The 14464-nt window shown below is 50.0% G+C and overlaps 1 protein-coding gene across 1 annotated transcript in view; it reads left to right on the top strand.

Moving 5' to 3' along the window:
* Positions 1 to 3782: 3782 nt before the first annotated feature.
* Positions 3783 to 14464, top strand: part of MMS22L (MMS22 like, DNA repair protein) — a 457009-nt gene continuing 446327 nt past the window's right edge. Inside the window, exon 1 of the mRNA XM_063917017.1 lies at positions 3783 to 4070. Within this exon, the coding sequence (XP_063773087.1) occupies positions 3889 to 4070 (182 nt within the window). The 5' untranslated portion in view covers positions 3783 to 3888. The remainder of the gene's footprint in view (positions 4071 to 14464) is intronic.

Here is a 14464-nt window from a genome sequence, read left to right as displayed (position 1 = left end):
CACAGGAGAGACACCCTTGTCCTTGGATATAGGGTTATCCGCTGATGCATCTGAAGATGCGATCCGGACCATTTGTCCAGCAGATCCCACTGAAAAGTTCTTGCGTGAAATCTGCCGAATGGAATTGCTTCGTAGGAAGCCACCATTTTTACCAGGACCCTTGTGCAATGATGCACTGTTTTTAGGAGGTTCCTGACTAGCTCGGATAACTCCCTGGCTTTCTCTTCCGGGAGAAACACCTTTTTCTGGACTGTGTCCAGAATCATCCCTAGGCACAGCAGACGTGTCGTCGGGATCAGCTGCGATTTTGGAATATTTAGAATCCACCCGTGCTGTTGTAGCAGTATCCGAGATAGTGCTACTCCGACCTCCAACTGTTCCCTGGACTATGCCCTTATCAGGAGGTCGTCCAAGTAAGGGATAATTTAGACGCCTTTTCTTCGAAGAAGAATCATCATTTCGGCCATTACCTTGGTAAAGACCCGGGGTGCCGTGGACAATCCAAACGGCAGCGTCTAAAACTGATAGTGACAGTTCTGCACCACGAACCTGAGGTACCCTTAGTGAGAAGGGCAAATTTGGGACATAGAGGTAAGCATCCCTGATGTCCCCGGACACTATATAGTCCCCTTCTTCCTGGTTCGTTATCACTGCTCTGAGTGACTCCATCTTGCTTTGAACCTTTGTAAGTGTTCAAAAATTTTTTTAGAATAAGTCTCACCTAGCCTTCTGGCTTCAGTACCACAATATAGTGTGGAATAATACCCCTTTTCTTGTAGTAGGAGGGGTAATTTAATTATCACCTGCTGGGAATACAGCTTGTGAATTTTTTCCCATACTGCCTCCTTGTCGGAGGGAGACCTTGGTAAAGCAGACTTCAGGAGCCTGCGAAGAGGAAACGTCTCTACATTCCAATCTGTACCCCTGGGATACTACTTGTAGGATCCAGGGGTCCTGTACGGTCTCAGCGCCATGCTGAGAACTTGTCAGAAGCGGTGGAACGCTTCTGTTCCTGGGAATGGGCTGCCTGCTGCAGTCTTCTTCCCTTTCCTCTATCCCTGGGCAGATATGATCTTATAGGGACGAAAGGACTGAGGCTGAAAAGACGGTGTCTTTTTCTGCAGAGATGTGACTTAGGGTAAAAACGGTGGATTTTCCAGCAGTTGCCGTGGCCACCAGGTCCGATGGACCGACCCCAAAAAACTCCTCTTCCTTTATACGGCAATACACCTTTTTGCCGTTTGGAATCTGCATCACCTGACCACTGTCGTGTCCATAACATCTTCTGGCAGATATGGACATCGCATTTACTCTTGATGCCAGAGTGCAAATATCCCTCTGTGCATCTCGCATATATAGAAATGCATCCTTTAAATGCTCTATAGTCAATAAAATACTGTCCCTGTCAAGGGTATCAATATTTTTAGTCAGGGAATCCGACCAAGCCACCCCAGCTCTGCACATCCAGGCTGAGGCGATCGCTGGTCGCAGTATAACACCAGTATGTGTGTATATACTTTTTATGATATTTTCCAGCCTCCTGTCAGCTGGTCCTTGAGGACGGCCCTATCTATAGACGGTACCGCCACTTGTTTTGATAAGCGTGTGAGCGCCTTATCCACCCTAAGGGGTGTTTCCCAACGCGCCCTAACTTCTGGCGGGAAAGGGTATACCGCCCATAATTTTCTATCGGGGGGAACCCACGCATCATCACACACTTTATTTAATTTATCTGATTCAGGAAAAACTACTGTAGTTTTTTCACATCCCACATAATACCCTCTTTTGTGGTACTTGTAGTATCAGAAATATGTAACACCTCCTTCATTGCCTTTAACGTGTGGCCCTAATAAGGAATACGTTTGTTTATTCACCGTCGACACTGGATTCAGTGTCCCTGTCTGTGTCGACCGACTAAAGTAAACGGGCGTTTTAAAAACCCCTGACGGTGTTTTTGAGACGTCTGGACCGGTACTAATTGTTTGTCGGCCGTCTCATGTCGTCAACCGACCTTGCAGCGTGTTGACATTATCACGTAATTCCCTAAATAAGCCATCCATTCCGGTGTCGACTCCCTAGAGAGTGACATCACCATTACAGGCAATTTGCTCCGCCTCCTCACCAACATCGTCCTCATACATGTCGACACACACGTACCGACACACAGCACACACACAGGGAATGCTCTGAATAGAGGACAGGACCCACTAGCCCTTTGGAGAGACAGAGGGAGAGTTTGCCAGCACACACCAAAAACGCTATAATTATATAGGGACAACCTTATATAAGTGTTTTCCCTTATAGCATCTTTTTTATATATTTCTAACGCCAAATTAGTGCCCCCCCTCTCTGTTTTAACCCTGTTTCTGTAGTGCAGTGCAGGGGAGAGCCTGGGAGCCTTCCCTCCAGCCTTTCTGTGAGGGAAAATGGCGCTGTGTGCTGAGGAGATAGGCCCCGCCCCTTTTTCGGCGGCCTCGTCTCCCGCTTTTAATGGATTCTGGCAGGGGTTAAATATCTCCATATAGCCTCCGGAGGCTATATGTGAGGTATTTTTAGCCAAAATAGGTTTTCATTTGCCTCCCAGGGCGCCCCCCTCCCAGCGCCCTGCACCCTCAGTGACTGCCGTGTGAAGTGTGCTGAGAGGAAAATGGCGCACAGCTGCAGTGCTGTGCGCTACCTTTAGAAGACTGAGGAGTCTTCTGCCGCCGATTCTGGACCTCTTCTTACTTCAGCATCTGCAAGGGGGCCGGCGGCAAGGCTCCGGTGACCATCCAGGCTGTACCTGTGATCGTCCCTCTGGAGCTGATGTCCAGTAGCCAAGAAGCCAATCCATCCTGCACGCAGGTGAGTTCACTTCTTCTCCCCTAAGTCCCTCGTTGCAGTGATCCTGTTGCCAGCAGGACTCACTGTAAAATAAAAAACCTAAGCTAAACTTTTCTAAGCAGCTCTTTAGGAGAGCCACCTAGATTGCACCCTTCTCGGCCGGGCACAAAAATCTAACTGGCTTGGAGGAGGGTCATAGGGGGAGGAGCCAGTGCACACCACCTGATCCTAAAGCTTTACTTTTTGTGCCCTGTCTCCTGCGGAGCCGCTATCCCCCATGGTCCTTTCAGGAACCCCAGCATCCACTAGGACGATAGAGAAACTTTCTTTACTAGAAGCTCAGGAGAGCCCCTAGTGTGCAACCAGCTCGAGCCGGGCACAGATTCTAACTGAGGTCTGGAGGAGGAGCATAGAGGGAGGAGCCAGTGCACACCAGTAGTCCTAATTCTTTCTTAGAGTGCCCAGTCTCCTGCGGAGCCCGTCTATTCCCCATGGTCCTTACGGAGTTCCCAGCATCCACTAGGACGTTAGAGAAATATATATATATATATTTTTTTTTTTATTACACACACACCTATTAAAATCCTACGTTTGCTCCTGTCTAGAGTCAGAATTTCTTCTGATACATGTTCCGGCCAGCTCACAACATATGACACTACAGTAGTCACACACTTATCATAACCTCAGCTATTGCGGTAGACGTTTATAAGATCTACTACGTATACAGACACCGAGCCACACGGCCTGCTACTCCCGGGGAGCATCCACCGTTGCTGGTAACTGGTGATCCTGAGTCCTGACTCGGACGACACCTCCATCTGCCTTCGGGATTCCTACCCTATAGCTACGTTGTAGCTTTCATTGCGGAACACGAATACTACTAATGACATTTCCCGCGTTCCAGGCTCTCCGCCGTAGCCAATGATCAGGCGCGACAGTGTCGGAGAGTGAGCGCCTCATTGGTTACAGGCTTCCTGACGTAGATGTTGGGGCGGGGTTCGAGCTCGGAGTGTGCCGTGGTGTCCCAGAGAGAGGGACCGGCGGGTGCTAGTGCTCGGCGTCAGCATGACCGAGGAGTTCACCGGTTCCCTTACCCCGCCCTTCTCCCCGTACCTCACCGAGAGCCTGGAGCTGGGCAGCGGCGGGGAGTGCAGGCCGCCCCGCTTCACCTGTGCCCAGGAAAGCAGTAGAGATGGCGGGAAAACGTTTTCCTTTGATTCTTACTTAATGACCGGCGCGCTAAAGAGGTGAGAGCCCCGGAAACGTCACCGCGGTGTGTGGTGAGGGGCCCTGCGCTGCCCCCTGCCCACTGCTGCTGTCTCCTATAGGTTGATTGCTTTAGCATACCTCCGAACATGACCCTCTAAAGGAGGGACAGAATGCTCTGCTCCTGGACTTCCCTCTTGCTGTATGATTGCCATCACCTGTGCTGAAACACCTTTCTTATCCATTAACCTGTTCAAAACAGGTGCCGGCAATCATACATTAAGAGAAAAGTCCAGAAGCAGAGCATTGTGTCCCTCCTGGAGAGGGACATGTTGGGAAGTATGCTTTAGTTTATCCAATAGTACTAAATACACATCAGGGAGGGGGCAGGCCACATAGGGGTCTATTCATACAGAAAACGAAAACAGAATTGCTACTTATCACTATGCATCGCTTCGATGCGATGTATAGCTGTAATAAGTAGCAATTCATGTATAGTCACCCTTCCGATGGTGCGGTGTCTGTGGCTCCTGCGGTGAGGTTATCTCCAGCGGTCCCTCCCTGCGATGCGCGGAGTCCAGCGGCGGGTCCCTTTGCTCATGCGCAGCTTTTTGACCTCTCGACAGGCCGTAGTGGCTGCTGGGAGGCGGAGCCAGCGCAAGGTGCCGAGCAGCGATCAGGGAAGCATTGAGCTTCCCTGCCGTCTCCGCACCACAGTTCATAAACTCCATGGAGAAGCGGAAAGCAGAGCTTTCCGCACCTTCATGAATCGCACTCACCATACAAAGGTATGGTGATGCGATTCAGGCACAGAGCGGGGGTACCGCTGGAGAAGTCAGAGACTTCTCCACGGTAACCTGCTCTGTGAATTGCAGTAGGCAGAGAAAAGCCCTGTTTAACGCGAAACAGGGCTTTTCACTGCTGCATGAATAGACCCCATAGTCGGGTAAATGTATAAAGCAGTGATAAAAGTGGAGAAGTTGCCCATGGGCAACTTATCTGTATAATTTATTTTATGCAAATTATAAATGTTACTTCAATGCTGATTGGTTGCAATGGGCAACTTTTCCACTGGCTCACTTCTCCACTCTTATCACTGCTTCATACATTTACCCCAACTATGCGCTGTTCTGGTAGGTACCCTCAGATGTTTATCGTCATCACACACACAATGCCAGCCAGTGCCACATGGTCACTCTGAACCGGGCAGTGCCGTGCAGTGGCAATGGTCACTTAGCTACAGTATATAGGAAAAGTGTCAGTGACTGTCTGTGTGTATAGGTGATATTGGGAGCCAGCAGCACACCTGGCAAAGTTGCTCAGTTACTGTCTCTGTTGACCTTCCAGGAATTTTGGTCCTTCTGTATGCCGCAGGCTCGTACACCTAATATACATATTATTAATACAAATAAGTAATAATTCTGTTAATATAAAATAAGTAATATTTAAGGGGTTGATTCAACTCAATGTGAATTGAATAGCACTGGAAAGGAGTTTCTGGAGCTATTCAATTCAGCATGCTGCTAAGTTAGAGAATGCCAGTTCCCGCGAATTAAACAGGGTGTTTAGTTGAGAGAACAGGCATTCTCCGACTAATACCCCTTTTCCACTAGCTCAAAAAACACGGGTAAATGCACGGGGGCGCGCATTTACCCGTGTTTTTTGCAAGTGGAAAAGGGTAAACCCGGATCAAGTGACCCGTGAATCCTACCCGGCTATTTACCTGGGTAGGACACGGGAATGATCCGGGTAGGGTTGTAGTGTAAACGGGAGCCGTGTCGATGCGACACGGCTCCCATTTACACTGTATGGAAGGGCGGCGCTGGGAGATCATGTGATCTCCCTGCCGCATCACTAGAAGCGTCACCAACCCGGCATATGCCGGGTTGTGACTGCTGATGGGAAAGGGGTCGAGCACGGGTCGCAGCAGGGGGCAGCTCCCGTGTCAGGCTCCCGGCTGCGACCCGTGCTCGTAAGTGGAAAAGGGGTATAAAGTGCCTGCCGCAATGCTGTTTGCTCTATGTTAGGACACAAAACAGGATTGCAGACCTTGTTTAGTCAGATTTCTGCTCGCACCTCCGGAGGTCCTGCTCATGTGCAAAATACCTAAAAGCGGTACTTTGCACCAATGGTTGCAGGTGCAACTGAACCTGAATAGCCTCCATACTGTAGCCCTTGACTGATAGTGAATGCACTAATGCAGCAATTACATGACTGCAGTAAAGAACTGTTCTGCGTGCTTATTCTTTAAAAAAAAAAAAAATTCTGTGTGACTGTAAACAGCCTGCATGCTGCAGCACCGCCAGTGCTGGTGAGTGCTATGCTGCCCATCTGTTCACCTAACATCACTTCAGTGTGCAGGGTTATGTCTGCTCCCCCCACCCCGTGCTCCTCATCTGCCACTCTCCCCATTACCCGGGACTAATCCACTCCTGCTCCTCCAGGGACACTGGGACCCCCGCACAGATTCGCCCTGCACTCTGACGCGGTCACCAGGCCCCTCCTGCCCAGCACCAATAGGGGACCTGCAAACGCAGCGGGTACCTGAGCAGTGCCATGTGGACCCAGATGACTCAGTGCTTTCTCCCCGCAGGTGGAGCCTGGCCTGGTGAGGGAACTGCTAAATCTATGCTATACGGGCTCCCCCAGCTAAAACCGGGAGCGAGAGGAAGGTTTGGTGGGGCAGCGGGAGGTTCACTTAAAAAAAAAACAGAAGCCTCCCGCTGAATGCAGCAGTACAAACATCATATGATGATGTTGCCGTCTGGGGAGACTATCAGTGGCAGAACCTGGAGCACTAGAGGGACCTAGGCATATCCACAGGGAAGGCAGTACGAAAGAATAGGGAGGAAAGGACAATTCGAAATGGGGAGGCAGAAGCCAAAAAAAAAATATGGGAGGGAAAGGACATTCCAAAACCGAGAGGTGATGTATTAGTGAGGCCTGGCAATTCCATGATGTCAGGGATGGTAGTGTACAGGATCTGGCAGTGCCAATGAGTCGGGGTTTGTGAAGCACACGCATGACGGCACAATGCAATAGATACAGATGGGGTAAACACAATGTAGGACATACAGATGTGGAGCAGGGGCGGACAGCACAATGCAGAACATGTCGGTGGGGCTTCACAATACAGGACATATTATTATTACATTTTATTTATAGGGCGCCACAAGTGTTTCGCAGCGCCGTACAAAGGACTGTACAGGGAGACAAAACTTAGCATAACAGTAAATAAATAACAAAAATGGAGTGCAGGTAACAAAGAGCAACACAATTCTCAAAACATAATACAGCTTAGATGTAAGTAGCGAAGGAGTAATCATTGTACTACTTGGGGCTGGCGGCCATAAATAGAGATGAGCCTTTACCAGCAGGACAGAAAGCAGGTAAAGATGGTCGCTGAGTGAAATGTGTCAAGAAGAGGGTTTAGACAAGAGGAAAGAGGGCCCTGCTCTGAAGAGCTAACAATCTAGTGGGGAGGGGCAACAGACAGATGACATGAGGTGCAAGCAGGTAGAAGCCTGATGGTGGTATGCGAGCAAAGCAGAGATGTCCAAGGCATGGGGCAGGGGGATGGAGGAGCAGCCTAAGGACTAGGTTATGCATTGGAGGGGTACGCTTTGATGAATAGGTGGGTTTTCAATGCCCGTTTGAAGCTTTGCAAGGTCGGGGAGAGTCTAATGGAGCGGGGGAGCGCATTCCACTGAAGGGGTGCAGCACGGGCAAAATCCTGAACTCGTGCATGGGAAGCAGTGACCAAGGCAGAGGAGAGGCGACGGTCATCAGCCGACCGTAGTGGGCGGGAGGGAGTATGAAGGGAGAGGAGGTTGGAGATGTAGGGAGCAGTGGAATTAGAGATGGCCTTGTATGTGAGGGTGAGGAGTTTGAAGAGGATTCTGTAGGGGAATGGGAGCCAGTGTAGATTTTGTTGAAGGGGAGTGGCAGAAGTGGAGCGGCGGGAGAGGAAGATGAGCCTAACTGCAGAGTTGAGGACAGATTGGAGGGGAGCGATGTGGGAGCAAGTGAGGCCAGTGAGGAGCACATTGCAGTAGTCAAGTCGTGAGATGACCAGTGAGTGGATGATAAGTTTAGTTGCACTCTGGGAGAGAAGTGGCCTGATGCGAGCAATGTTGCGTAGCTGGAACCGACAAGATTGCGCCAGAGCTTGGATGTAGGGTGCAAAGGAGAGGGAGGAGTCAAGAGTGACGCCCAGGCAGCGGAGTTGGGGAACGGGGGAGATGATAGTGTTGTCAACAGTGATAGAGATGTTTGTAGGGGGTGTTGCTCTGGCTGGGGGAAAGATAATAAGTTCAGTTTTATCCATGTTGAGCTTCAGAGAGCGCTCAGACATCCAGGAGGAGATGGCAGAGAGGCAGCTGGAGACCTGAGAGATGACAGAGGGGGACAGATCAGGAGAGGAGAGGTAGAGTTGTGTGTCATCAGCATAGAGGTGGTATTGAAGGCCAAAGGAGTTAATGAGCGCACCCAGGGAAGAGGTGTAGAGGGAGAACAGAAGGGGGCCTAGGACAGAACCCTGAGGGACACCAACAGGAAGGATGGAAGGGTGTGAGGTGGTTCCGGAGGCAGACACAGAGAAGGAGCGGTTAGTGAGGTATGAGGTAAACCAGTCAAGGACGGTGCTAGAGAGGCCAACATTTTGGAGTGTGCGGAGGAGGAGAGGGTGATCCACGGTGTCAAAGGCAGCAGAGAGGTCCAGAAGGATGAGCAAAGAGAAGTTGCCCTTGGATTTGGCCGAAAGCAGGTCACTGGTGACTTTCACCAGGGCAGTCTCGGTGGAGTGGAGTGGGCGAAAGCCAGATTGTAGTGGATCAAGGATAGAGTGGTCAGAGAGGTAGCTTGTGAGACGGCTGTAGACCAGTCGTTCAAGTAGTTTGGAGGCGAAAGGGAGAAGAGAGATGGGGCGGTAGCTAGTGAGTGATGAAGGGTCGAGGTTGGCTTTTTTGAGAATAGGGGACACCAGAGCATGTTTGAATGGTGAGGGAAAGATGCCAGTAGAGAGCGATAGGTTAAAGAGGTGAGCAAGGTGGGAGCATGCAGAGGGGGGGAGGGAGCGGAGAAGACGGGAGGGGAGGGGGTCGAAGTGGCAGGTTGTGGGGGGAGAGGATAAGATGAGGGAGTGGACTTCCTTGTCTGAGGTGGGACGGAAGCAGGACAGAGTGGGATAGATGGACGGGAGGGATGGTGGGAGCAGGGGGGCAGCAGAGGGGTGACGGGAGGAGATGTAATTTTGAATATCCTCAATTTTGGAGATGAAGAAGGAGGCAAAGTCAGTGGGAGTGAGGGAAGAGGGGAGGGGAGGAGGAGGGGGGCGAAGGAGAGTGTTGAAAGTTTCAAAGAGTCGGCGTGGACTGGAGGACTGAGAAGAGATGAGTGTTTGGAAAAAGGATTGCTTGGCGAGAGAAAGAGCAGAGCTATAGGAAGAGAGGATAAACTTGAAATGGAGAAAGTCCGCCAGAGAGTGGGATCTCCTCCAGGAGCGTTCTGCAGACCGTGAACATTTTTGTAGGAATCGTGTGAGTTTGGTGTGCCAGGGTTGGGGTTTGGAGCGGCGGAGGGGGACAGATGAGAGGGGGGCCACAGAGTCAAGAGCAGCAGTAAGGGAAGAGTTATAGAAGGAGGCTGCCTGGTTGGGACAAGTCATAGTGGAAAGAGGAGAGAGGAAGGTCTCGAGGGAGGATATGATAGTGGGGTTGAGGGACCCGAGATTGCGTCTGGTGGTGGTGGGTCTGGGTGTGGAGCAGAGAGGGGAAGATGAGAGGGTGAAAGAAAGCAGATGGTGGTCAGAGAGAGGGAAGGAAGAGTTAGAGAAATTAGAGAGATCACATCGGTGGGTGAAGACAAGGTCGAGGGAGTGGCCGAGATTGTGAGTAGGGGTGGAGGACCATTGAGAAAGTCCAAAGGAGGTGGAAAGAGCAAGAAGGTTAGAGGAAGCTGCATTAGTGATATCGATAGGGATGTTAAAGTCACCGAGGATGATAGAGGGGAGGTCGGAGGAGAGAAAGTGGGGAAGCCAGGCAGCAAAGTTGTCAAGGAAAGGTGTACAGCGGCCAGGGGGGCGGTAGATCACTGCCACATGGAGGTGAATGGGGTAGAAGAGGCGGATAGTGTGGACCTCAAAGGTGGAGAAGGTGAGGGAGGGCTCAGTTGGGATGACACGAAAGGTGCAGTTAGGAGAGAGAAGGATGCCCACGCCTCCACCCTGGCGGCCATCAGGTCTGACCGTGTGGGTGAAGGAGAGGCCTCCGTAGGAGAGGGCAGCAGGGGAGGTGGTGTCAGAGGAGGAGAGCCAGGTTTCAGTGATGGCGAGAAGGTTAAAAGAGTGGGAGATGAAGAGGTCGTGGATAGTTGGCAGCTTGTTGCAGATTGATCTAGCATTCCAAAGTGCACAGGAGAAGGGAAGGGAAGGGAGGGGACGGGAGAAATGGGGATCAGGTTGGCTGGGTTCTGAATGCGTGTGGGTAGTCTGGAAATTTGGGTGGCGGGTGATCTAGGAGTGAGGATTGGTATGGGACAGGATCGAGGAGCCATAATTCCTGCTCAGTAGTGTTGTTCTGAGGAAAAGTATTGAATGGAGTGGCTGTAACTTACTAAAAGGGAGATGTATCAATCATTCCAGAGATAAAGTGGAGAAGTTGTGTATAGCAACCAATCAGCTTCTGGCTAGCATTTATCTAGCACGTTGTGTAAAATTACAGAATCGCTTGTTGCTATGGGCAATTTCTCCACTTTCTCTCTCTTCAAGGCTTCCCCGTAAGGGGTCAGTCCATTTTTGGTGTGAGTTGTTTCATGAAACTCGCAGACATTTACACGAATGCGCGCTCCCAAGAATTTTCCAATCCAATTAAAAATGCCTTGGGTTTACAAATTGTCAGCCATGTGCGATGTGAGAGAAGTGCATGAAAAAGTGGGGAATCCTTCCTAGACCACACAAAATGTAAATTTTTGTTTGCAGGGTCATGCAGAAGGCTGTACTGGAGGTTCTTAAACAGTGTTAAATGGCTGATTTGTACATTTTAAAAAAAGTAAAAATTATAAAAACAACAACTGTTTTCGTTTACTTTCATACGAAAAAGTAGGAAAAAAGATTCTTTAAGGGTATTTTGAGGTGACTAAAAAAATGTAAAAAATAAATAAAAATCAATTATTTTTCAAAAATCATAAAGCAACAAATTTGTTAATTTTGGGGCAATTTAAGACCATTATTTTTTAAACCCCCAAAAGACGTGTTTATTGCACTAATTAAGCTAATTGGAAACTTCCAATTAGGGGTGGTGTCCAAGGTTTCTGCACGGTGTCCCGACATAGTAACCTTAAAATAAGGATTTTCCCTACTATCTTACACCCTCAGTAAGGTGCTAATGGTAAAATGCGAGTTTCTAATTGGATTGCAAAATGAATTCGCAGAAACAACGTCAGTATGCACCTAACTGGTTTGACCCCCTAATACCACTTTTCCACTGTCAATAAAACCTGTGTTTTCTCTTACGTCCTAGAGGATGCTGGGGTCCACATTAGTACCATGGGGTATAGACTGGTCCACCAGGAGCCATTGGCACTTTAAGAGTTTGAGAGTGTGGGCTGGCTCCTCCCTCTATGCCCCTCCTACCAGACTCAGTTTAGAAAATGTGTCTGGAGTAGCTGGTAACAGCTAGGGGAGTTCTCCAGAGTTTTCCTGGTAAAAAGTTTTGTTAGAGTTTTTTTATTTTACAGGGAGGCTGCTGGCAACAGCCTCCCTGCAGCGAGGGACTACGGGGTGGAGCAGTGTCCGCTCTGTGGGCTCTGAGCCACTATCTCCGCTGACAGGACACTGAGCAGCAGAGGGGTCGGATCGCACCCCGCCACAGGGGATCACTCGCCCCAGCAGCATGCCACCACCCCCTTACAGAGCTGAAAAAGTGGCGAGTGAGACACTGACCCCCCTAGCAAGCGGGGGGCTGGTGTGAAGATGGCGGCAGCGCGGAGGGAGCGGAGTATTAACTGTGCTCCTGGGAAGGCTCAGCGGTACATGGTGCGGTGCTGTGAGGGGCGCCCTGGGCCAGCGCTTACCCCCTACACTGGTCTAGTAGCCTGTCGGGGTCCTCGGATCTCAGCCAGCATTAATTCCTCAGGCCAGTATAATCCATGAAGAGCGGGAAGACAGCGCCATTAAGGGGGCGGAGCTTCTCTTCAGAGCGAACCCAGCAGCGTTTCAGTGCCATTTTCCTGCCTGCACAGCACTGAGAAGGAGAATCAGGTCCCTCCACAGCAACTCCAGCTATCTGTAAACGGTACCAGGGGGTTGTAGAAGGGGGGGATGCTGTAATACGACAGTTTGTCCTTTTATGGTGCACAGTCAGCGCTGCTAAGGGGTCTCCCTTTGGTAAAAACGCTGTGTGTGGGTTGGCTCCAATCTCTGTGTGTCTCTCGACATTCTTGGGGGGGGAAACTGTCTGCCCTCACCTGTGTGTGTTTGTGTAGAGTGTTTGGTGGTCTCCTTTAGCTATGTCTAGGGACACTGTGTCATATGCTGCAGAGGATTTGTCCTCCCAGGATGATCCCATTCCATGTAATCAGGATAGCACTGGTTTAGCACAGATGCCAGCAATGGAGCCTGAGTGGTTTTCCTCTATCAAATCTTGGATTTCTCAGATTTATGACAGGGTTGCAAGTAGAGAATCTGCAACCCAGGTATTACAGAACTCTATGGCAGTGTGGCCGGTTTGTTTCTGGTACCTCAGGACGCTCCGCTATATACCCCCATAAGCGTGTGCTTGTGCATGTCACACAAGGCGACAAGGATACCGATTCTGACACCACAGACTGTGATGGGGATGTGTCGAGGGTGGCCGCATCTCTTGCAAAAGGGGTGCAATTGATGATAGAGGCCATCAGGGATGTGTTGAATATTAATGATATCACACCTGACAAGGTTAAGGAAGCCTTTTTCACTGAAAATATAAAGGCCTCGCTAACCTTCCCTGTGTCAAAGGAATTGAATGCTACAGTATATTTGAGAAAGCATGGGAAAACCCTGAGAAAAAATTCCAGATCCCTAAAAGGGTACAGGTGGCGTTTCCTTTCCCTGAGGAGGTTAGAAAAAAATGGGAAAACCCGCCGATTGTTGACGCATCTGTGTTCAGACTCTCAAAGAAGGTGGTTTTACCTGTTCCAGGATCTACCGCCTTAAAGGAGCCGGCTGATAGAAAAATTGATAACACACTTAAATCAGTGTACACTGCTTCAGGGGCCATATTACGTCCCAGTATTGTTAGTGCATGGATTGCAAAGGCTATAGGCCCTCATTCCGAGTTGTTCGCTCGATAGCTGTTTTTAGCAGCCGTGCAAATGCTATGCCGCCGCCCACTAGGAGTGTATTTTAGCTTAGCAGAAGTGCGAACGAAAGGATCGCAGAGCAGCTACAAAATAATTTTGTGCGGTTTCAGAGTAGCTTCAGACCTACTCAGCACTTGCGATGCCTTCAGACTCTTCAGTTCCTGTTTTGACGTCACAAACACCCAGCGTTCTCCCAGCCACACCTGCGTTTTTCCTGGTACGCCTGCGTTTTTTCGAACACACCCTGAAAACGGTCAGTACACACCCAGAGACGTCCTCTTCCTGTCAATCACTCTGCGGCCAGCAGTGCGACTGAAATGCTTCGCTAGACCTTGTGTGAAACTGCATCGGCCGTTGTGAATGTACGTTGCACGTGTGCATTGCGCCGCATGCGCAGAAGTGCCGCTTTGCCTGATCGCTGCGCAGTGACCGAAAACAGCTAGTGAACAACTCGGAATGACCACCATAGTAAAGTGGTCGGCTACCTTACTTGAGGATTTGGATACGATGGATAGGGATGATGTTGAATTATTTTTACGCAACATACATGATTTAGCAGGTTTTATGGTAGAATCCATGAAAGACCTGGGTTCCATGGCTGCGGGAATATCTTCCATGTCTGTTTCAGCTCATCTGGGAGTGTGGTGTCCCTACCATATACAGGTCAGGCTCTCTTTGGGGAAGCTCTAGACACGTGGATATCCACGGCTACAGCGGGTAAGTCTTCGTTTCTTACCTCAGCAGCACCTTCTCCGAAGAAATCCTTCTCTTCATCTGCAACACAGTCCTTTCGGCCTAACAAGCCTTGAAAGGCCAGACCGTCCAATACCTTCTTTAGGGGAGGTCGAGTTAAGTCCAAGAAACCTGCCGCTGCAGGTTCCCAGGAATAAAAGCCTGCTTCAGGTACACCAAAGTCCTCTGTATGATGGTGGACCGCACGGCTTGGAGGTGGGGCCAGTGGGAGCGAGACTCAGACAATTCAGTCATGTCTGGGTATCGTCCGGCCTGGATCCCTGGGTGATAGATATTGTATCCCAGGGATACAGGCTGGAATGTCAAAGTCTCCCTCCTCATCGTTTTTTCAAATCAGGCTTACTAG

This window comes from Pseudophryne corroboree, chromosome 4, assembly GCF_028390025.1.
Source record: "Pseudophryne corroboree isolate aPseCor3 chromosome 4, aPseCor3.hap2, whole genome shotgun sequence".
Lineage (NCBI taxonomy): Eukaryota > Metazoa > Chordata > Amphibia > Anura > Myobatrachidae > Pseudophryne > Pseudophryne corroboree.
The sequence above is the reverse complement of the archived record's forward strand: the minus strand, read 5'-3'. Positions and strand labels throughout refer to the sequence as shown.